The sequence below is a fragment of the Phycodurus eques genome, chromosome 12 (genome assembly GCF_024500275.1).
Source record: "Phycodurus eques isolate BA_2022a chromosome 12, UOR_Pequ_1.1, whole genome shotgun sequence".
NCBI classification, from domain to species: Eukaryota; Metazoa; Chordata; class Actinopteri; order Syngnathiformes; family Syngnathidae; genus Phycodurus; species Phycodurus eques.
The window spans coordinates 21,083,520-21,107,500 of NC_084536.1; the positions used below are offsets into that span (position 1 = coordinate 21,083,520).

At 39.7% G+C, this 23,981-nt stretch overlaps 3 protein-coding genes across 6 annotated transcripts in view; 1 reads left to right on the forward strand and 2 right to left on the reverse strand.

The window, feature by feature from the left end:
- Positions 1-12,176, reverse strand: part of xrcc5 (X-ray repair complementing defective repair in Chinese hamster cells 5) — a 15,097-nt gene extending 2,921 nt beyond the window's left edge. The window contains exons 1-20 of the mRNA XM_061691914.1: positions 12,124-12,176; positions 11,764-11,877; positions 10,772-10,955; positions 10,631-10,679; positions 10,414-10,536; positions 9,336-9,518; positions 7,668-7,782; positions 5,989-6,127; positions 4,087-4,199; positions 3,946-4,008; positions 3,733-3,870; positions 3,014-3,101; positions 2,705-2,835; positions 2,231-2,427; positions 1,084-1,180; positions 937-1,006; positions 709-818; positions 470-566; positions 265-332; positions 116-190 (exon numbers count right to left, since the gene is read on the reverse strand). Of these exons, the coding sequence (XP_061547898.1) occupies positions 116-190; positions 265-332; positions 470-566; positions 709-818; positions 937-1,006; positions 1,084-1,180; positions 2,231-2,427; positions 2,705-2,835; positions 3,014-3,101; positions 3,733-3,870; positions 3,946-4,008; positions 4,087-4,199; positions 5,989-6,127; positions 7,668-7,782; positions 9,336-9,518; positions 10,414-10,536; positions 10,631-10,679; positions 10,772-10,955; positions 11,764-11,877; positions 12,124-12,132 (2,163 nt within the window). The 5' untranslated portion in view covers positions 12,133-12,176. The remainder of the gene's footprint in view (positions 1-115; positions 191-264; positions 333-469; positions 567-708; positions 819-936; positions 1,007-1,083; positions 1,181-2,230; positions 2,428-2,704; positions 2,836-3,013; positions 3,102-3,732; positions 3,871-3,945; positions 4,009-4,086; positions 4,200-5,988; positions 6,128-7,667; positions 7,783-9,335; positions 9,519-10,413; positions 10,537-10,630; positions 10,680-10,771; positions 10,956-11,763; positions 11,878-12,123) is intronic.
- A 667-nt stretch (positions 12,177-12,843) lies between these two features.
- On the reverse strand, positions 12,844-19,345 carry tmem169b (transmembrane protein 169b). Of its 3 annotated transcripts, none has more exons than XM_061692829.1 (3): positions 19,259-19,345; positions 16,422-16,785; positions 12,844-15,134 (listed from the first exon to the last, which is right to left on the reverse strand). In XM_061692829.1, exons 2-3 carry the CDS (start codon positions 16,696-16,698, stop codon positions 14,500-14,502), a joined length of 912 nt encoding a protein of 303 aa, XP_061548813.1. In that variant the 5' UTR covers positions 16,699-16,785; positions 19,259-19,345; the 3' UTR covers positions 12,844-14,499. The 3 variants fall into 3 exon arrangements, with proteins under 3 accessions (XP_061548813.1, XP_061548811.1, XP_061548812.1); XM_061692827.1 differs by lacking the exon at positions 19,259-19,345 and adding an exon at positions 17,267-17,482; XM_061692828.1 differs by lacking the exon at positions 19,259-19,345 and adding an exon at positions 16,893-17,482.
- LOC133411028 (uncharacterized) overlaps positions 17,214-23,981 on the forward strand; it is a 7,517-nt gene continuing 749 nt past the window's right edge. Inside the window, exons 1-13 of one of the 2 annotated variants that reach the window (XM_061692825.1) lie at positions 17,214-18,008; positions 18,207-18,263; positions 18,383-18,509; positions 19,088-19,177; positions 19,263-19,432; positions 19,664-19,706; positions 20,765-20,867; positions 20,957-21,089; positions 21,169-21,236; positions 22,961-23,139; positions 23,211-23,346; positions 23,436-23,477; positions 23,582-23,606. In XM_061692825.1, the coding sequence (XP_061548809.1) occupies positions 17,957-18,008; positions 18,207-18,263; positions 18,383-18,509; positions 19,088-19,177; positions 19,263-19,432; positions 19,664-19,706; positions 20,765-20,867; positions 20,957-21,089; positions 21,169-21,236; positions 22,961-23,139; positions 23,211-23,346; positions 23,436-23,477; positions 23,582-23,606 (1,225 nt within the window). In that variant the 5' untranslated portion in view covers positions 17,214-17,956. The remainder of the gene's footprint in view (positions 18,009-18,206; positions 18,264-18,382; positions 18,510-19,087; positions 19,178-19,262; positions 19,433-19,663; positions 19,707-20,764; positions 20,868-20,956; positions 21,090-21,168; positions 21,237-22,960; positions 23,140-23,210; positions 23,347-23,435; positions 23,478-23,581; positions 23,607-23,981) is intronic. The other variant, XM_061692826.1, reaches the window with a different exon arrangement.

Below are 23,981 nucleotides of genomic sequence, written 5' to 3' on the forward strand. Positions count from 1 at the left end.
CCTGGACCATCAGGGAGACTTGATGCAAAATATGCAGGAAATTGTTTTTAAATGAGTTTGACTCACAGGAGTGACCTAATGTTTCCTAGCAGAAAAAGTGAAGAAAAAAAATTACCAAGTCGTCAACATCTCCCGTGTCATCTGCCATTGTCGCAACTGGCTCTTCTTTTTTCTCGTCAGCCAGCAGAAACTGACGACAGAGTAGAGCTTAGTCAGAAATTAGGACAACGTCAGGGTCACTGTGAAATTGTTAGCATGAGTCACCTGAGAGACTTCATTTTTGGACACGGAGCTTCCTTCCACCTCGTCTTGGCCAATAAGAGATATGGAGCCTGTAACAGCAGCAAAAAGTTGCTAAAATTATTAAACAGGGACTGTACAATTGCTACATATTTATCTCAATTCTGAAAACACAGTGTGGAAATTCTGTGACATCACCGGGCAGAATGAATGGGTAGGCTTTGCGTACCTTGAACAAGCAGGTCCCAGAAGACTTCCAGCCCCCTGTTTGGAATGCTTCCTTTCAGGGATTGGAGGTAGCTATTGTACAGATCGGCCTTCCCCAGCTGCACGTCCAAAGATATGCAACATTCTGAAATCCTTCAGACACTTGCCAAAAGTGCACACTGAATAGCAATTGCATATTTGAGCAATAACTGGCATTGGTTCAAGTTCTGAGGAATGAGGAAATAGTCAATGTTTATTTACCTTTACCGACTGCTCTCTGAAGGCCTGGATACAGGTGATGCTTTTCATGTAGTACGGTGTGTTCTTGTTGCCTAGCAACTGCTCTATCCTGCGAGTCAGCTGCTCGCAGGCTGGGTGGGTGAGTGGGTCATCACACCCAAACAAAGAATCAGAATTTACAATAGCTGCCCATTAGTCATGATCACAGCTTATTGTACAATGTGAACAATGGAAGAAACTGGACCTCACCCCCTTGGAATTTAAGCGTTTTTTGCTTGATCAGGATGCGGAAATCACGGGCAGGATTAACACTTCCGACCTGGATTAAAGGAGGAATGAGGTTGAAAATGGTGAGTCGTAGCGCAGCCCCTCCCCACCTCTCCGTCATCTTTTTACCGAAGTAACAGAGCCTTCAGAAATGTCAGCCAGATTATACTCCTCCTCCTCTTCTGCAGCGCCTCCCTTTGCCTTCTTGGCATCTGGCTCTTCAGAGCTGACAGTGGAAGGGGTTCAAGTAGAAGACCGTGAAAAGTACATTGAAGAACCTTGGCCACACATGCATCTTCAACACAGTGGCAGACAATGTTGATATTACAGTGGAACAACTGAAGTTGAACAAAATCCACAAAATGAAAACAACATTTTTTTCCGATCAAATATTTAACGTAAATTAAAACTAAGCAGCCATCAACCCATTATTAATTGTATCAGTAATGTTTTATGTATCATTTTAACATTCTTAACACTCATACAAGTGGAAAGAGCTCACCACTACAATAAAACTAAAATAAGATTACTAATCCTTTAATGACTGCTGGCAAACAAAAAATGGAGAGAGAATTGCATATTTCGTATCGACTTCATGGACCACACTTTTTAATGTGGAATTGTTATGTCCAAATAAAACAAATGCTAAAAAGTATTACAAATGTATGACTTGTTGTTTAAAAATATTTTTCAGTTCATGTATTGTTTATGCATAGGAAGAAATGTTTGCGGAGCATTACTGTAATTGGCGATGACATATTATGTGTATTGCTGGTAGTAATGCCACTTCGCTGTGGTTGGTTGGTTAGGTAGGGAGGTAGAAACTATTAATCCTGTGGTGGACATAAAGTACTAATTTATTACGTTTTGTTGCTGTACTATGTGCCATATTTAAGAAATTGATACTAACCATTGTTGATTAAAAAATAAAGTACAAACACGCTCTGTTAGCGAGCTTCATATACTTAATATTGTACTAAGCAGTCAAGAAAGAGATGTGTGTAGCGCTTTGCTATTAAACAAACTACCACTATGATTATCAGCTCACTTTCCTCTTTGGCACTGGTACCCTACTGTAGAGGGATCACAGAAAATGCAAGAGAAAAAGCTAAACACACTTGTGGACTATACTGAAGTGTGTTAAATGCTGACATCTCTCTGGTTCGACCTCAAAGTGCATCTTGTGACTTTTGATGCATAGTTTGGTTGAAAAAAGGTGCTGAATTTTGGAGGTTCTACTGTTGTCTATTTGGCTTTCCAAAAACACCAGACTTACTCTTTTCCAAATATCTGAGCGCTGGTCTTCAGCGTCTTCTTCTCCTCCACCACTTTGAGAGGAAACATCTTCTTCACCTCCTGTAGTGGCTCTCGACAACGCTCCTTGATGATATCTGGGCAGTCCAGAGCAGCCTTCAGCCACGGCTCCATTGGGGGGAGGGCTGTGCCGGGGCTGACAGCTCGATGATGCAGGCACTGGGACAGATTGGAGTAGACCACACGTTTGATTATGTTAAAAGTGAAACTCGTCATGAAGTGGACGACAAGGTTGTAATATGGCCAAGATTTTGTGTTTGTAATAGGTCATAAAGTATGGACCAGATTTCCTGCAAACACAAGTATAGTAAGAGAACAGATTTCATGCCTTGCGGTAGTTGTAGCTTGACAAACTGTGCATGCGATGTATGAAATGAGAAGGCAAGAAATTAAGACTTTCTACTCTGATTCTGCTGATGTGAACCGAAGAGAGTACCTGGAAAAGCCGCTGGAACTCTGGATTGGGAATGTGGTGGACTTTAACCAAGTCCTTTAGTTCTCCATCTTCATCTTTGTCCACCAACATCATGGAGTCGATGAGAGAGTCAACAGCCTGCAGCTGTGTGTCTGTGTATACACTGTAATCTCAAATTTGATTGGCAAGGCCAGGAAGGTTTTCAACAATTTTTACTATCGCGGCTAGTGTAATATAAAATTAAATGGAATTTCTTTTTAGCTTTATAAAAATATTCATATACTGTATGCACTAAGATTAAAGGATGACATCAATATACAAGAACAATACCCGAGGGGATGAATTTCTTGCTGTTCAGAGAAGCATATGTGAAGTGTCGGAGGTCTTCCATGAAGGGCAGCTGGACATATATGAGACACTGTGGAGAGCAACATGTGTTAGCTTAGCTGAGTGGGAATGAATGGCAATATCGCATTGGGGTCATGCTACATAATTTTCTCGGTTTAGTTGTTTAGGTTTATACAAGTAAAACATTTTTTTGTTTTATAGGAACAGCTTCTCTTACCTCATTGTAAGATAAAGTAGCAATATTTATTTTAAAAATAATTTACAGATGTAAAACAAGGCCTTGAATCTAAAAATTTACAATACTGTGTTCAAATAGAATGAGAATAAATTAAATCGAAAAAACAATTCCAAAAAAAAAATAATAATAATACCTAATATGCATTTATAAATGCAAACCAAATTATTCTATTTTAAAATGTGATCTTATACTTACAGGCGTTTACAAAAATTATTCACTTAAGACCAAAACATTTTTGGATTTTGACATTCGTCCTATGGCGAATTTTTTGAAAACACCATTTTTCATGAAAACTGTCACTCTTTGTTACCTTCCTCATGAGTAAAAATAATAAGATAACACAAACAGACCCAAAGTCAGCTGTGATAGGCTCCAGCTCAGCTGCAACCCTAGTGAGTGCTGTAGAAAATGAATGGATGGATAATATACTACAATAATGGTGTTTAGAAGGCTCTGATGTCACCTCGTAGTTCAACTTGATGCAAGGGAAAGCTGCTCCTATTTGAGGGTTGCATCGCCGGTCGTAGGCGTAACGAACAATGGCCACCATTTTGAGCTCATCCAGCGCCCGGACGAGAGCGGATAGCGCCACCCCCGCGTGCTGAGTCCAGGAAATAGCGATCGGTATTGACACAAAGCCAGCGTTCATTTTACAAACTCTGCTATTGGATCTAACCTCATCGTCGTTTGGAGTAAATATCTTGATGGTCTGAGTTCCCATGAAGGAGTGGCGAGGAACCTGCAGGCATGCCGGAAACATGAACACTGAACATGTACAGAAATCACAATAAATAAATAAAATAAAATAGCACAGTACCAGGTTTTGGTTGGTAAAGCCTAAAACAGCAAAGCACTTGCTATCGTGTTTGTATTTCATCTGCTCTTGATCCACTTTGGAGAAGGGAACAATGTCACTCCCATAGCAAAAACCTGGTAACACAAAACAAGCACACCAGCCGTTTAGAGGGGTTTGGTTAGAGCAGACATGCCCAAAGTCCGGCCCCCGGGCCAAATCCGGCCCGTGTTCATATTTCCACTGGCCCGAAGCCTCTGTCATAAAACCAATAATATGTGGCCCGGCAATACAAAATACACACGCAATTTTATATTTCACCATAGGATGGCAGTAAACTTGTGGCTGAACTCTCGCGAGGCCATTTTGCGCATGATCTGTTTTTTGCCCATTTCTAAAATGGCAACTGGAAGTAAGTAAAGGAAAGTTGATAGCATGGGCCGACGTTTCCAGGACAAATGGAAATCTGAATATTTTTTCACTGAGTTTAGAAACAACTGCGTCTGCCTAATTTGCCAAGAGACTGTGGCTGTGTTCAAGGAGTTCAATATAAAGAGGCACGACCAGACGGAACATGCTAATTACGACAGGCTAACTGGAAACGAACGCAGTGGAAAATTGAAGCAACTGGAAGCTGGTTTAACGGCACAGCAACACTTTTTCACAAGAGCCAGTGAGTCAAATGAAAATACAACAAAGGCAAGCTATGAGGTGGCAACGCTGATTGCCAAGCACTGCAAACCTTTTACTGAGGGTGAATTTATTAAAAACTGTGTGATGAAAATGGTGGAGAACATTTGTCCTGAGAAAAAGCAACAGTTCGCCAATGTTTTCCTGGCTCGTAGCACTGTGTCACGAAGGAGCGAAGAAGTTTCTTCTGATGTTAAGAGACAGTTGGACGCAAAAGGAGTGGAGATTGAATTTTTTTCGTGAGCCTATGACGAAAGCACGGATGCATCCGACAGCGCTCAGTTCCTGATTTTTTTTAGCGGAGTGGACAGTGAAATTAACGTGCGTGAAGAGCTACTTGACCTCCAGAGCCTTAAGGACCAAACAAGAGGGAAATATTTATTTGCTTCTGTTTGTTTCGCCGTACATGACATAAAATTAAAGTGGAATAAAATCACGCGGATTATTACAGATGGCATACCTGCCATGGTTGGCGAGCACAGTGGATTATCAACCCTAGTGTGTCACAAAGTAAGCGAAGAAGGAGGTAAAGCTATAAAACTCCATTGTATTATTCACCAAAAAGTTCTATGTGCCAAACCGTCAGAACTGTGAGGCTGACGCTCTAACCAGTCGTCCACCGTGCCGCCTTACTATATAAATTTTTATTTAATTTTTTTTGTCATTGACCCTCACAGAGAACTGTTTTTTCTTTGCAGTTGCATGGTTTATTCAGAGCAACTGTCCATCTCAATTTGCCCCCAACTGACAAATTAAGTTTACTGAATTGAGTTTAGTTGATGTTATTTTAATGATTTTTATTTCAAACCTATTGACACCGACTGAGAGGTGCCTACTGTCTAGTGTTGGTTTTCAAATGGTTTTACCACTTTGTTGCCTGACTGAGCAAGGAATCCTAGCTGGTAAAAAGCATGCCACATACAGTAACTCACTATAAAGCAGTAGAACCATGTGATTTCTTTCAGCCAATCAGCTAACATAATGATGATCATGAAAAAGTCACATACAATGAAAGAAAACATTATATGGATACTACTTCAGTGTCCCGATTAGGGTTGCGGATGAGCTGGAGCTGATCTCAGCTGACATTGGGCGAGAGGCCAATTGCAGGACATTTATGGATACATCTATTTAAAATATGTTGAGTATGGCCATAATTCTGGAAGCATTATGGTTAAATGTATAGCCTTACATGCTCAGAAAAGCGGTAGCAGAACCTTGGCGGAATGTAGTTACCTTGGACAATGTCGTCCTTCTGCACCTCTGTCTCATTGTCGTCATCCAGACAGTAGACTGTCTCTCTCTTCACATGGTCTCTCTCGTTGGTTTGAGCGTCCACCGTGAGCCATGTTTTCTTTAGTTTCTCCTCGGTCACCTGGCAGACACAAGCGGGACTCATAAAAGGAGGGTGATTTCCTTTTTAGAAAAAGGTCACAATATAGCATGAACACCGTTGTAGAGCACCTACAGCAGAAGGTTACCAACAAGGTGGCCACGGGTATCATAAGTATCCCCAAGGACCACATGAGTAGCCCACGGGTCTGTTCTAGAAATAGCTCACCAGTGATGGGACATTGTGACTTACTATAAATGTTGTAGAAGTGATCATCTGAAAATGTAAACACTTGCTGATATTTATAGAAGTGTTGCATATTGATATTTATCCGTTTCCAACCTTGTTAAATTATTTTTGGTAATTTTGAGAAATCTTTAAAAAAGGACTTATAGCACCCAAATGGCCTATATATCACTAACAAGTGCCTCTTCGTGTATTTGTTTCTCAACAAAACGAAACTGGCAGTCATTTGCAATAATGTTAATGTTTTGGAGCAATTGCCGTATAACTAATTGCCCTGGGAATGCACAGTACCGTTTACATCGTCATGTCTTAGCGTGATGTCAGCGACAAAACTCATGACCAAATTTGCTGCATAGCCAGTGTGAACAAAGGAATCTTCCACACTATAAAGTGGCACTATTTACTCATATTTTCCATATCGTCTCTGTTGGGCGAAATCCCCCCACTTCTAAAATGATAACTTTCAGGAAAAAAAAAAAAAAAGTTGTTTTGCCTGAGTTTCCAAACACCGCTTTGTTCAAGTTGGTATTATACCTTATGTTGCTATGACATACCATTGCACAGTCACATGGAAACACCATCTCAAAATTAAACTCAATAGCGCATTTAATATGCTCAATATATATATATATATATATATATTATTATTTTTTTTATCTTTAATTTATTACGCTGTCATTAATGGTACAAACACGGCTCCAGCCGCAGCCTTCAAAGTCTGCTGCTGTCACACGACGCCACCAACCATACAAAAATGCTTTAAATTCATAAAAGCAAACACTTTTTATCTTCCCCAAATTCTTTTTCAAAAGTCTTAGAGCCAGGAGCGATGCAATCGATATAGCAATATGCTCACTTAACATGAGTATATAGGCAGAAACGAATCAGCACACACTTACCTCAATATGGCTCATCCAGCTTACTTTTGCAATGAAGCAATACAGCAATCGATTTTACCAAAAAAGTCTACTCAAATGTTTCTTACCTCACTATTTTCACTTGTCATTGGAAAAAAAAAATCCACTTTCAATATAGGTGACAATTATACCACAGGCTTCCACAGAACGAGGAAATAGATGGAGTTTTACAACGCTTCTCAGACATTTTAAGCATTCAAGACCGTTTACAGATTTGTTCTCAAGTTAGTTTCACCACTTTAAATTGGTTAATATTTCACAAAAATAACAGACGAAGTGAGGACAGACCAATACTATTGATTTGCAATTGTGTGAGGCATTTTTTTTGTTTTCACTGTAGCACATTAGATTATGCAGGTGTACCTCATGTGTTGGTTTGTGAGTGTGTATTCATGCAACGTTCTTGTCAAACCACGTACAGCTTTGTAGCCAACGATGCGGATGGACAGAGAGCTGCCGATGGTCAGCTGACAGGGCCACGCCATGGGTCTTCTCTCGATTTGCTTGAACATACACAGCCCCTCAATAGCATTCCTGCGAGTTGTGCATAAGGAAAGAAAAACACTTTAAGACGTACTAAACCAATGATATTCTTCTCATTTAAGGAGGACAAGGGATCTCTGGAGTGCATGCTCACTCATCAAGTGTGAAATAATAAAACCAAGTAAATCTGTGAGCTGCCTATTTCTGAATACATGTCTGTGAGCGACCAGAACGGCACTTCCACTCCAGTGCTCCGTAACTGTGGGGCTAATTGACGTAATAACCACCCTCACACAGAGTTTTGCCGCATGACAGGATGGGCGAAGATCTATCCCCATCTAGGGTGGGCGAAGATCCAGAGCCACTTTCAAACATTTGGCCGCACCACACTGTGTGAAACACTATCATGCAGAAACACCCACATCGCTCACAGGTGCGAAGCTGCTGCTTTAATATCAAAGTCAAAAGGTAGGCAGAGCTGCATTAATTCTTGTTGGATGCATGGATTGGACCCCTATCTCGGTGGCCCGGAGACTAGTTAGCGACCTGATGGTGACTTGAGTCTCTGCTGGTTGTTGAGACGTCTCCGTGATGTCTCCTGAAGACTAGCCGGGTCGCCAAGGATTCTCGGACATGTTCGATTTGGAGACCTTTTGGCGACTCTTCTATATGCCCACTATAGAGAAAAACTTTTACGGAGCTTAATGTCACAAAACTGTGAGCAATCATCACCAAAATTTACATGGACATCTCTATCTAGGCCCACTTCAACCTCGAAAAATATCAGAACAATCGCCCCAATATTTTGGATTTAATGGAGGTTAAAGCATCTTCCTCATCAGAGGACTGTCCCGGCGAGCGAGGAACACGCACATAGCACGTACACACACTGTATACATTGTATATTTATTTAAAGAATATATAAACTGAATATAGGCCTATATCAACGACTTCCAGGTGAAGTGGTTTGTTACGTTGTCTGGTGATATCTCCCACACACCTTTCTGGTGAGAGCGCAAGCAATATTTTGGTCTCCCGGGTCACAGAGTCTCCACCAGTGAAATAGGGGTATTAATTAATCAAAGAAAGTATGAATCCTATTCTCTTCAGTGTTGCTTTCTGTCCCTTATGCTTGTACAGAGTTGGGTAAAAGGGCTTTTGTTTCCTCTGCTCCTTATGGATGGAATAGACTATAGAGAGACTGGAAGATTATTTCATTCCTTTGAACACTTCAATCCAAATAGAGAGTTTTTGAGACCATTTCCACAATGTGAACTTTCTTAACTTCTGTGTTGTTGTAGCTATGAAAATATGTAACTGTTTTGTTTTTGCTGCTGCCTCCAGGACTCCCTTGAAAAAGAGGTTTTTAATCTCAATGGGATATTTCATGGTGAAAGAAAATGTTGCTCACTTGCATGAAACAAGGCTGACCCCCAAAATAGGGCTAATTTCAGAGAGACAAGAAATAGTGTGTGTAAAGTGTAATACATTCTGAATGCAGACTATCCCAGACGTTGTTTAAACTGTTTTAAATTGGGGGGGGGGGGGGGGGGGGGGAATTACGTTGTTATGTTTCCTTCAAAGAGACCAAAAGGCCCTCTAACCTGAGTGTGTAAATCTGATCAAGACCATCCTCCTCATCCAAGCTACGCATGATGAGTTTGACCATGTCCAGTCCACTCCTCTGTTCCCCGGACAGGCCTTTGCCCAAGCCATGTGCACCGGGGCCTCCTCTGCTCGCATCGCCTGCTTCATCCACTGATTCATCTTCAGCAGGAAAGGGTAAACTGCAAAATGCAAAGAATTCAACCATTTCTTTAAAATAGGTTGAAAGATACAGTAGATTCAAGGAACTTACTGTAAGTTACACAAACAACATCCCTTGCACAGCTCATTTAAAATACTCTTAGAATAATGTGCATTTACAATCTATATTACAGTTTTTCCATTGCAGCGCATTTGCAGATGTGCGGCAAAGACTCGCTAACTGTAATTTTATGGCACTGGTCCACTTAAGCGGCATTCGGCTACAGGGCTCAGGGTGCGACGGGACTTAAGATCTCCAACTACAATCAGTACCAGGCATCAGTTGGGGCTGAGGTATCAGTTAGGTATTCATGTGTAGAAGTGCATATTTATAATGGGAACAAAATATATAAGATAAAACGTTGTATATACAGTATATTCATATACTAAAGTTGTAATATGGGAATATATTTTTATATTTTCAAGAAAAAAGTAGTATATTATTAAGGTAAAAAGCTGTAATAGTACGAGAATAAAGTATTTTACGGTGGGAAGTAAAGGGCAAGATTTTCAAATATACCATTTAATGAAAATCATTATACAATTTAACATAGAATTATGATAACATATTGTATTATGGGCCTTTGTCGCTTATTGGTTTCTCACAGAAGATCATCTTTTGTTAGTGGTCAAATGTTTTACAGCTTTTGCCATGCAACCATCTCCTACTATCCCGGTGATGCGTGTTGTCGTAATGATGTCTCCTGCGACACATGGCAGTACCAGCCATAGTAAAGATTATTACTGCGCCAGTATATAGTGGGAGCACCTGTTATTTTTCTCCTGAGGTGAAAACGGGGGGCGGTAATTAATTATTCAAGCGGCATCTGATAGAGCGGTGGCTCTTATATGAGGCAACTTGATGTTGGAACTTACAAGAACTGCAGCGTAATGTTAGCTTGTTTCAGGTTTTCAACAATGACATCCAGCTGCTCCGAATTTGCTTCAACACTGAGGTCACTCAGGAAATAGATGTTAAGTCGGTCATAACGTTTTCCCCTTAAAAAAATATAAAAAATTATGTGACACAAGTTCACACCCTTAGCACAAGAGTTATCAGATTTTTAAAAAAAAATAAAAATAAAAAACTTACTTTATTCCTGTTTGAAGAAGATCCATGCAAACCACAAGAGCATCCAACCCTTTTGACAACAGTTAAAGGAGACATGTCTCTTTTAATGTCATTATATATTTATTTTATTTTTCATAAGTGTAAAGTGAAAGCAAAGGATACAATCTCCCTGTTGATTCTCCGGATGGACCTGATTCTCAATCTCCTCCAAGAGCTGAAAGTCAGGTATCATCAGGTTGCGATGCACAGTGATGTTCTGGTACTGGCCATCTTGAGCCAGAGAGTTCTTGGTCGAGTCTGTCCCAAACAGAACCAAAGCCAATTCATCCTTTACCTCGGCAAACACCTGGGAAAACAAATTACAATGACATGTGCTCTGTATGCTAAATTACTAGTTAATTCTAAAACTCTGAAAATAAAAAATAAAAAATAACTACAAGATTTAAGTTGTAATCATACAAGAATCAAGTTGTATTTTTTTTTTTTTTTTTTTTAGACAATAAAGTAGCCAATTTCTAGATTAAAGTCACAATTTTACAAGAATAAAGTTGTATATTTTGGAGAAAAGAACTGGGATATTTGAGATAAAGTAGTATATTTTCAAGATTAAAGTTTTAATATTACGAGAATAAATTAAGTAAAATAAATAAATAAAATATGTATATTAATTTTCCAGATTTAAATGAAATATTTTGCTACACGTAATATGAAAAACTGAAAGAAAGTTGTATATTTTCAAGATTAAAGGTGTCATTCTATGAGAATGTCAAAGTTTTGAGAAAAAAAGCTATTTTTTAAATTAAAATTGCAATATTACACGAATAAAGTCATATATTTTTATAAGAAAAGATGTATATTTTTAATTGCAATATGACAAAAATAGTTGTATTTAAGTAAAACGTAATGTTTTCAAGATTAAAGTCATAATATTATGAGAAGAAAAATCTTTTCGAAATTAAAGTCAAATATTGTTGAAAATAATCGTTTATCGTTAATCTTTTTTATCAAAAAAATACAGCTATATTCTATTGCGATTACGACTTCCATTTCGTGTACGTTTCCTTTTTCTTTTCAGTGTGTACTTAACACGACCACTACTATTCCTCCGTACTGAATGAATAAATAATTTTGCGGTTTAATGTATTCGAGCTTACCTGACGTTGGACAAACTTCTGAATTACTTGTTTGGCTAGTTCAAATGGAGAGTCTTCACCTGGTGACGAGTTGGACATGGAAAAGCCAACATCCATGCACAGCACATGAAACGACTGCAGTGCACATACAGAAACACAAACAAATATGTTATTATGTTGGCCATTTTATTACAGTCCAGTGAATTATTACTAAGGCTTGTCAGCTTCAGCTTGCCCCTTCAGACATGTCCCAACATGCCTTTTCACTTCATGAACGACACGGTGTCTTACGGATCCAAAATAAAATGCAGTACAGTAGAAAACTGTTAGCAGAAACGTGTTTAAAAGTTACGAGCTTCCATTAAATATAAATGTACTTACTTTGGACATTTTTGTTTCCCTCCTTGAGAGCCTCTGTGTCACCTGATTAAACGTCCGGGTGAAAAAGCGCTCACTTCCTTATTTAATGTATTGTAATATAAAATAGTTCCACGATTTTTAAGGTGGTTCGTTTTGTTATTTTCGTATTATAATTTCGTACAATTAAATATTCTATTTGTTTGTATCCATTTTATTTTATAAATACGTTTACGTATTTTAGGTAATTAGGACAACACTGAATAACTGGAAGTATTCATTCTGTTTTATTTTTAGGCCAGGTTAGTATGACAGTGCTTATCTCAAAGTGAAGGTTTTGAAATTGTATATTATTATTATTATTGTTATACTTGACTTTATTATATTGTTAAATAAAGTTGAGTTGAGAGTACGCTGAAATAGTGGTTAGCACATTTGTCTAACACTTCTAAGGTTCCGGGCTGGAACCTCAGAACTGTTAGGCACAGTCACACATTCCAAACGCATGCATGTTAGATTAATTTAAGACTTTAAATTGTCCATTGGTGTGAGTGTGAAATTGATGTTTGTCTATAATATGTACCCTGTGACTGACCGACGACCAGTCCAGGGTGAACAAGAGCTATAGAAAATGGATAGAAAATGCGGAGCACAGCAGCAATAAAATAAAAAGCACACCCATGTAGATGAATAATAGTCATAGAGTTGTCATGCAACAAGTTTATCTTTTTATTAGTCAAACCGTTTTCCATGCTGAATATATAACATAGGATGCGAAAAGTTCCAATTACCGGGCCGTCTGAAAAACATGACATTACCTGTTCACTGTTTTGAGGTCATACTTATCATACACGTGTGTAATGTTCAAATCACAACAAATAGAAAATTCTGAAAAAAAAATCTCAGGATAAAACAAATATCTTCAACACTTGTATCTACACTTAAATACATGTATTACAATAAATTAAACAAACATTCAACACATAGAAAATGTAACAAAGGATTCTCACTGGGAGAATTTCAATTACAATGATGTGAACGTGAAAAAGTTCAAGATAACAGGCAGCCTGCGTAATGAATGCTTACAGTGAACACTGAGGTGAGACGTCTCACGGACTTTTAAAACTCAGAGAAAAAAACAGTGGACAGTGGTGTGAATTGATTATAAATACAAACACTTCCATACAGTTGAGAGTGAAAAACCTTGGCGTCGGAAAACATTTTAGGTCAGCATAAAAGGGAAATAGTGTAACGATAGTCCAGAGAAAAGTGACTAATGGTGATACGTTAAGTAAACTTGTAGTTTTTCATCAAATAATTGTGAATCAGAGACCTGTTTGTGAATACTAGAAACATACAATACTGTGCAAAAGTCCACTACTAGCTTGTTGATTTAGTACCATTTTCACAGAAGTCACACTGACAACGTGAAACAGTCGATAGTTGCGCACCGAATTTTGCTAAGGGGTGGCGCATGTGCCAAAGAAGAAGTTTGATTTTGGTGAGAATCTGACTAGGAAGAATAGAAAAAGGAGGACATGTTTTAGACAATGGACAAGTGGACCATATTTCCTTAAATAGTAGCCTCCACTCTAATTGATGTCGTGTTTTAATTAATCACTGGTTGTGTCCACTTGAACAATAAGCTGCCTCTTTTTACCCTCTCTCAAAAAAACAAAAACAAAAACAAAAAAAAACAGCTGTTGCCAATTGGTGGCTCTCATAATTTGGAGTAATTTTAAAAAGGAATTATTTTGATACAGGCAGTTAAGAGAATGGATGATGGATAATGTATTATTATAAATTTAATATGTAAATATAATAATGAACAATAATTAAAATATATGTGAATACAAATAATTGTAAATATAATACAGCACTGTCTATTTTGGATATTATATTTTGGGACATATGTTATGATACGTCAACAGTTTATCTGTGGAGGTATTAGAATATATATATTTAATAATCTAATTAATAACTTATTAAATAAAAGCCAGAGGAGTAATAAATGCAATGGTACTAAATGGTACTTTCTTTGACTGTATGCAGAAATGTGGTATATATGGTTATTATAGGACAACACGGTGTGATAGTGGTCTGCACGTCTGCTTCATTAAAGATTCTAAATTAAATTGTTCATTAAGTTTGTCAGTTTGTCTATTTGGTGCTTGCAATTGACTGACGACTAGTCCAGGTTGTACTCCGCCTCTTGCTCAAAGTCAGCAGGGATAAACTCAAGCTCACCCGCGTGACATATCTAATGGAAGCCCAAGACGATTGCACAGTATTGTATCTATTGTCGTTTTTGCTGTTCATGACGTTATCAAAGGTAGCACTCTGTCTTCTTCATTGCACTTGTTTACGCCTATCCAGCACGTGAACTGGTTCCATCCAGTTTCACACCGACGACGTCTGGGCGAGTTCCCTGGGGGCTTTGCTCTGCAGCGTGCTCGAGACGGTGTCGGAGTCGAGCAGCTCGATGATGCTATAAGGGGAGCAGTCCTCCAGGCCCATCTTCCCGCAGGCCCAGCCGCAGAATCCCTTCTCCAGGTCCCTCACGGCATGCCACCACCGGCTGAAGGCCCAAGAGACCTGCACCACGGCGGAGTATAGCGCCAGGGACAGCGCCACGGGCATGATGAGCACGGGGTAGAAGATGATAAGGAACGGGCAGATGGTGATTTTGTGCCAGAACGTCCGCTCCTCGTTGTACACCAGGAAGACGTTGTACCAGGTCAGAGTGCCATAGTAGAAGGACGTGATGAAGGAGAGCAGGAAGACCACAGGGGCGCAGGAGATGCTCCACAGGACAACGTGAGGCCCCCGGCACACACCCAGGCTACATGACCGCTTGGAGTCCTCCCCGGCCTCGCACTCGGCGTCGAGACGCTCCCTGGACTTGGCCAGCTCGCGGAGCTCTTTCTCCGTCATGGTCACGTGGATGTCCACCACCTGGCCTTTCTTCTTGCCCCGCGTGATGGTGCCTGTCAAGGTTACGTAGCGGCTGTCTGGAGGAAGGCTCCAGCCTCCGTCTGTGGAGCAGACAGAGGTAAAGATATCTACTAGATCAGCGGCAGTAATCAAACATTTTACATCAAGTCCCACCTAAAAGAAGACTTACTGTAACTCTCCAAGTACCACCATAATGACCAACATTTGAACATGAACACTGCACTTAAATAAGGATCCAATTAAATGTACTGCACATAAATGTTAAATCAAATTTGTACTTACTTGTTTTAAAAAAACAATTCTTAAGATCAAATGGAAGTGTATTGCACTGTACCTGAAAGTTAAATACAAATGAACTGTACTTAAAAACATTTTACTGATAGACAAAAAGGTTTATTAGGCTGTATGCATAGCTAGAGTACAAGCTTCATTCAAAAATGTTTGATTGTATTTGATGTTTTAAATGTTGTTAAGTTGATTTGCATTTTATTCATTCATTCATTCATTTTCCGTACCGCTTATCCTCACTAGGGTCGCAGGCGTGCTGGAGCCTATCCCAACTATCTCCGGGCGAGAGGTGGGGTACACCTGAAACTGGTCACCAGCCAATCACAGGATTTGTATTTTATTGAGTGATGATATAGCGTACCACTAGAGAGAGCCCGTGTACCACCAATAGTACTGGTACCACAAAGCCAAAAGGTAACAAGAGATGCACTGAGTTTAGTTGGATGCACATATTAGCAATAGGTAACAGTTTTGGCTTCTGATCAACGTAACATACTTGATTGCTTGGTGAAATTGTGGACACAGTGACATGGGAGTGTGGTGGATTTGGACTAATTTGTGTTTAGTTATGTGTCCTTGTGCTCACTTACACACATTGCAGTGTACAAACTACTGCTGCCACAATTTTCCCAACACTCTGGGCTCTGCTCTCGGAAGTCGAAGCAAACAAGCGAACCCGGAAAACCTCTCTAGTTGCAAAGCTCACGTGCCTTCCATGTCGTCATGGTAACAAAAGCCAGATTCGCCATTGGCCGAGCAGTATATGGGGCGGTATGAGGGCTAGCTCACTTGCAAAACGGTTTAATTTTAGCAAGATAACAAACAGGGTGTGTAAAGCGTCCTTTAAGTCTTGAATCTCTGGGTATTAACAAAAATATTGCGAAATATGTCCACTTTAAATCACAAAATTTGGTCAGATGCGGATGGATATTGGTGATGTTTTCAAAATTCAGTTTTTCTTCGGTGGAGGTCTTATGTGTATAAGAAAAAGCGGATTTTTTTTTTTTGTTAAATGCTTCTGTTGGATTGTGCAAAAGTACGTAATGTTGATGCTCTGAAATGAGACGAAGATGACTCACCTTCATTTGTGGGCGTACAGAGGAACTTGGCTCCCTCCTCAGTGCTCCTCTCAGCTCCCTCTTCTTCGTCTCCTTGGTCATCACCGGGGCCTCGCGCCACGTCGGAGCGATAGACGATGACGGACTCGGGACGCTGCTCTCGTTTTCTCCTCCTCTTCCTCCTCACGGACGGTCCCACGTCGCCGTCATCTACGTGGTTCGCCGACGATTCTGACCCGAGGGAGATGATCTGGGGACTGCCTTCTCCTTCGGTCGGAGACTCCTCCACATGGGTCATCCTTTCAGCTGGCCTATATAGTCAACTCTATGAAGACTATATTGAATGAGGACTATTGTCCACTCATTACGTTCAGGCAGGAAGCGACTGGATGGATGACATAAACACAAGTCCAGGGAGAGGGGTTTAAAAAAAACACAATTTTTCTATTTCAAGCTACAAAATGAATCACGTGCAAAACGATGGTGACCTACATTCTGTGTGCGTCCATGCATGTGCTGATGTTAGCTCATAAAAAACACAATGCATATACTGTATATGTTTAATAGATATATATACAGTATCGAATAAACAATGTCTGATCGATTTGGCAGAAAATGTTTGGGATTTCCATTGGTTTCGTCAAGTTAATGTATCATAACACAAGCTGTGTAGTTTCGTTAGAGAAGCGTTTTTGTTGAGCTGCGCGGTTCCGGTGAACATTTAAACCACAAATGAAGAAATTAAAATGACAATGCAAGCCATTCTCCTCCCATTTAAATCACACCCATGTCCGCTCTTTTGTCTTCCGACAGCCGACGTACGACAAGTCACTCCCGTACGCACGACAACCGATAGTAACTCTTACCTTAACGGAGCTACGCCAGCATTGGGTAGAATTGCAATAATTTAAAAGATAAACCCCGATATTTGTGTCGCACTTAGCGGCAAGCGAACACATCACACATTGAGCTGTACAGATGGGTTACGCCAAAATGACTCGCACCGCCAGACCGACGCTTTACGTAAAGGTATTTTCAGAATAGCTCTAGCCACAGATTCTAGCGGGCGTGTGGACAGATGCTTTACGTAAAACGTTTACGAGAATACAGTAGCACTTAAGCCCCGCCCTTACTTCCGTCAAACGTCACGAAAATACGCCAATTCTTCCAATATAAAAACAACAGTCTTTTAACTAGAATAGTGATTGAGTCAAAACTATTTCAAAGTATAAAAAATGCGAGATGAAATTCGGTTCTTCATTAGCCGGCGAATTTACATAAACTCTCTATACGTAAACTAACCTCGCTGCTACAACAAACGTCTGAGCTTGACAACGTGTAATTGACTCTTTAATAATAGTAATTTACGGTGTAAAAAGCGTAGATTTTTAAAATAACGACCAGTTCGTTAGTAAATTAGGCTCGTAATTAATCCAGTACATTGTGAATTAACTCTAGTTTCATCTGAGCCTTGGCGCCCAAAAATGGCGTCAGTAAACAGCAATTAGAAGTCAAGCTAATTAGCTAATGCTAAAGCTTAAGTAACTGAAACTAATATGGCCTATCAAAATATGCTCAGAGCCATTGATAGCCTCCTCTGCCGGTTAGGTAAGTCATTTTATTACAATGTCAAATTCATCATTTTACTTCATGTTTTGTCTGCTATTAACCATAAGTTAAGATCAGTTTAAGCTAACGTGGTTACCTTCAGTTGACATTGGCACAGATTGATCTAATTGGCAAACAGCTACGCTGCGCTGAATTGAAAAGCCTTATATGAATGTATCTTTATTTTTCTTTGTGTAGTCATTGTAATTCGTGAGCTTTCTCAGAAGAAGAATGACATTGATCGAGAGGTAGAAGGTAACGCTTTAAAGTTGTTATTTTAAAATGTAATTCGGCCATTTTGAAATAAACTAAAAGGCACCCATTTAGTTTCTTATCCTGTGTCATTAACTTTGGCTTGTTGCACGTGGCCACAGTTTATAAAGCTGACATTGCAGAGAGGAGGACTTGCATTGAAACAACACGCGCACTTATCAAGGCATTGGAAGAGGATACGGACATGAAACGCAACACTTTGAAACACAACCGGGCAGTCGCAAAAAGGTATGACTACATCATATTAGTAGCAATTGGACAAGATTTCACAAAAAGGATAGTCAGTCAAAATGCAGAGGCTGGTTGCAATGACAACTTCAACCTGAGTACAACGCAGTAAGAATCTTGAAAATCGGATGGTGGGTTCTGATGAAATTTGAGTTTTTTTGTGTGGGTAAAAATGGCCTTTTTGGGGAACATTTTTGTGTGATATCACGTATCGGAAATCTGGTCTAGAGAAAAACAGTATAACTTCATTATTTCTCAACATATCTCCTGGACACATTCATTTCGTCTGCTACTCGGGGAACCCCTTCTCCGATTGACTGACAAGTTTCAGTTATGAATTTCCACCAATAAGCTCGTACGGGCCAAAATTACGAGGGGTTCTCTAAATCGACGCGTCAAAATTAAGATGACATTTCAAATGGTGTCGCTTTAACTCGACTTAAATGGGGGGGAAAGTGATTCACAGAATTTTGTGAAAACAATTAGATTTTATTTTGCGGCCATAGTGCCCAGCCCGAAATAGTGCTAAATTATCACTGTGATATATTTATTATGTAACTGCTTTTTCTCCCTCCTAGCATGAAGGTGACTCAGGGCTTACTTTTGCAGTATAAGCACACTTTGAAAGCAGAACTGGAGAGTGTGAAAGCCAGTTACATCAATGACAAGTGAGTCTGGCAATTGTTTGTTTCGCGAATTATTTTGGGAATTTATATTGCATATCTTTCCCCGCTTTATCTCTAACTTACCTAGGAAAGTTTTCGAAGAAAAAATTGCAAGCTACAAGAAGCTGTTTCAGGAACATCAAAAGCCGTTTGCGCAAAAGCTGCAAGCGCAAAATGACGACACGGAGAGCCCAATCATAGCCTCTCAAGATGATGTGACAGTGAATGCCAAGGAAGGGGGCGGGGCCTACATCACTGGTAATGAACATGTGCAGCCAATAGTTACGTTCCAGAACGTAACCCCCTCCCCCTGACCCCCGCAGTAAATGAAATTAGCAATATATCAGCTGGGAAATGTAGTTTTCAAGTTTGTCTTGTGATATTATTGCTTATTTCAGTGTGTCGCTAGTACACCATTGTAAGTTTGAAGCTTTACAGCTGTATTGCAGTGAATTGAGCATTTAAAGATTGAAATGTTTGATTTCGCAGATTCTGGTGCTCCTTGTTCCTCCTCAGAGAAAGGACCAGCCAGGTATTTTCACTGTATATACACAGAAAGTAGATTAGTGACAATTACAGTGGATATAAAAAAAGTCTACACCCCCCTGTTTAAATGCCAGGTTTTTATGATATATAAAAAACATAATTGAGTTCAAAACTTGTTCAACAATTAATGTGACCTATAACTCAATTGAAAAAAAGAAATCTTTTTGAGAGCGGAAATAAAAATAAAACACTAAGATAATGGGGTTGCACAAGTGTGCACACCCTCTTCGAGCTGGGGATGTGACTATTTTCAGAATCAACCAGTCACATTGTAACTCATGGAAAATGGAATTCAGCACACACCTGCCCCCATTTAAAGTGCCTCTGGAGAACCCCAAATAAATTTCAGCTGTTCTTGTAACCTTTTCCTAACATTTGTTTTTGCTGTCTAGCAGAAGCCTAAAGGTTTTCTGCTAACGCTGACTGCAATTCAGAGCTGTTATAATTCCCTTCCCCTTGACTAAGTTCCAGCAGAAGAAAAACAGACCCTTCATTTTTTCAAAATTGTGTTGTTCAGGTTATAGGTCACTTTAATGTTGGAAAATGTTCATAAATTATTTACCCTGGTTTCATTTTATATATCACAAAAGAGGCGGCACGGTGGACGACTGGTGAGAGCGTCAGCCTCACTGTTGTGAGGACCCGGGTTCAATCCCCGGTCCCACCTGTGTGGAGTTTGCATGTTCTCCCCGTGCCTGCTTGGGTTTTCTCCGGGCACTCCGGTTTCCTCCCACATCCCAAAAACATGCATTAATTGTAGACTCTAAATTGCCCGTAGGCATGACTGTGAGTGCGAATGGTTGTTTGTTCCTATGTGCCCTACGATTGGCTGGCAACCAGTTCAGGGTGTACCCCGCCTCCTGCCCGATGACAGCTGGGATAGGCTCCAGCACGCCCGCGACCCTAGTGAGGAGAAATGGCTCAGAAAATAGATGGATGGATATCACGAAAGATAAACTGGCATTTGAACAGGGGTGTATACATTATTATTTTTTTATATCCACTGTATATAATATCAGCTATTTTTTCTATTCCTCCCTCTAGTGACCTTCATCTGGAGTGCACAAAAGCAGACATGGAAATGGAGAGTTCACCTGTGATGGAATCCCTGACTGTCTTCTCTGCTGTGAATGTGAATGAGACAAAGGTGAGACTGCGGCGCGTCCGGTAAGAACGTCATCGTACATCATCCTTCTGTCTTGATGGTCTTGTTTCGACTCAATGTGACAAACAAAGAGGTGTCTGAGCAGTCCGCAAACCTCTGCGGACGGGAACCCCGAGGAAATGGATGCGCAAAGCGAGGCCCATGAATCATTCTTCTGCAGTACTGATGAAACAAGAAGCAGTGAGCAACATGTGAGGGCAGAAGGTAAGCACACGGCTTTAGAATGACACATTTTGCCCGGTTCGCATGCACAGTCAAACCCGAGCGCTAAATATGTTTTTAGATCATCGTGGACCAGATGAGATGTCCAGTGAGGGTGAGGAGGACAAGGAGATAGGACCATTAAGCCAAGTAATTCCAACAGAATCCACCCAGCCAACTTTATACATTTTTATGAGGATAGTAATAATCATTTTGGAGAAAGGAGGAAAAAACAAGATGTTTGGATTGTGAAAGTGTACCTAATGTAGTGGCCGGTGCACAAGTCTTGGACCACCATTAGATTAGTCGTTTTTACAATGCAATACTGACCACATCTCAGTAGAGCAAGCACTTAAAATATTTTAAATAATTTTTTTTAGTTTTAAATTTTTATAGTTTGAGTATTTGTAGTTTTAAAAATTAATATGAGGAAAAAATAATGTAGTATTTTGTAAAAGTCATTTTTATAATATACCTGAAATTGATAAGGGATGGTAAAATATTAGGCATTAATTAATAATAAAATAGCATTGAATTGTGTACAAAAATTAAATGTAAAAAAATACATTTTTATTTGTTTTGTCTCAAAATAGCTACTGCAATTAATGAACAAAATTAGTGAGATAAAGTATTTCAAATAATTTCTAAAAGAATATTGAATAATAATAATTATAAATTAAGTGGATGTTAAATGTTTTATATAATTGTAAAATTTACTGTTAACCATTTTTTAATAAATAAATATTAAATTACAATTTTCAATTTACATTTTTGAATATTTGGCATTATAAATGACAAAACAACATCCAATATGGCGGCACGGTGATCGACTGGTTAGAGCGTCTGCCTCACAGTTCTGAGGACCGGGGTTCAATCTCCGGCCCCGCCTGTGTGGAGTTTGCATGTTCTCCCCGTGCCTGCGTGGGTTTTCTCCGGGCACTCCGGTTTCCTCCCACATCCCAAAAACATGCATGCGAGGTTAATTGAAGACTCTAAATTGCCAGTAGGTGTGAATGTGAGTGCGAATGGTTGTTTGTTTCTATGTGCCCTGCGATTGGCTGGCAACCGGTTCAGGTTGTATTCCGCCTCCTGCTCGATGATAGTTGGGATAGGCTCTGGCACCCCCGCGACCCTTGTGAGGATAAGCGGCTCAGAAAATGGATGGATGGATGAACATCCAATATTATAATATGTTAAATCACCAACCTTTTTGAAACCGAGAGCTACTTTTGGATACTGATTAATGCGACGGGCTACCATTTTGACTTCTGAAATACAAAAATTTGCTCCAATTTGTAGTTCTCCATGAAAGCAGACTGTTTATCTGTGTGTTTAATCAAAATAGGACATTTGGAAACGTGTCCTTTTTTTTAAGGGAGGGGGCATTATAATTTTTTTTTTGCCTATTTTATAACATGTTACAAACCAAACCAGCAATTAAATTATCTATTTATTTATTGCATTTTCTGCAATTTCAATTTGAAGTGATGGAATTTAATTTTTTTTTTTATCTGATTCATCATTCACCTGAAAAAAAATTAGCGACAGATTAATCGATTATTAAAGTAATCGTTACTTGCAGCCCTTTTAAAATTGAAAACATTTGACTGTATTATGTTGTTTTTGTCTTAAAATGATTGCTGAATGAAAAATAATTGTACATTTTACATAATTCAACAGATATGAAATCTCTAATATACTGTGTATTTTAATAAATTATACGGCGGTTTTAAAATTTCAACCAAATCTTGTTCACCGTGATGTTTTTGGAGTTGCATTTTTGTTTTTCTTCTATTTGCTTTTTTAGGTGTTGGCCAATGACTTTTTGTAGGGTAGCGTCCATTTTACTTTCTATACGGTGTTGTTGTGGACAGGCAAAGCAGTCGACTGTGTCGGAGGAAGAGGAGGCGGCACGCGAGCAAATGGAGGAAGGCGGTCCAGCAGAGGAAGAGGAGCTGGCACCACAGGAACACGCCGCTCTACTGCCACTGCAGTGTGAACAAACAAAACCTCAGTCCTCCCCTGTGCCTGGAACGCCAACATTCCACTTTAAGTAGGTTTAATTTAGCAAATCCTGATCAAAACAAGAACCTAAAATGGTGAATGTGTGTATGTTCACTTTAGCTTCAGCCCGACTCAGTCCCCAGTTCAGGGCCTGTCTGATAGCAAATCTCCAGCCTTCGTGTTCTCGCTCAGCTCAAATCCCAGCACCCCAGGTTACGCCGGCTTCGTCTTTGATGCGGTCCCCTCCCATGATGAGGTAACGATGGAGAAGATATCACACCGCGCACACCACACAGCCGGCGACGGAGGCCAAACCAAATACTTAGAACCTCATTTTGTTTGCAGGCTCTGTCGTTCCCGTTCAGCAGCTCATTTTTCACCGACAAGGTATGGGAGTCTCCTCTGGTGTTTTTTTTCCTTGTATTTCAAAGCAAAAAAAAACTAAATATATAAATAAATACAAAACACCAAACCCTGCGCTCTGCTTTCAGAAAAACCAGGAGACCAAATCAGGAGGTAAATCAAACATGCGTCACCTGCTTTTGGCTGCAAGTTGGAACATAATAATTTGATCTCCTGCTGAATTTGTAAGTTTGCTCACTTAGAAAGAAATGACCAGTCTCCAATTTTGTTGTTTATTAATCATATTAATAGACAGAATAACTGTTTAAAAAATGCATTGCGAAAAGACAAAAACAACACACAATATAAACGTTTTTAAAATTTCTATTTAATTGAGTGAAATCTATTTTATCCACTTCAAGCCAGAATTGAGATTGGCTGGTGCGGATGTTGTCAATACACTATTCGCGTGGTTAGCACATCCGGCTCACAGTTCTGAGGTTGGGGGTTCAAATTCGGGCTTCTGTCTTCCAGTGTGGCGTTTACATT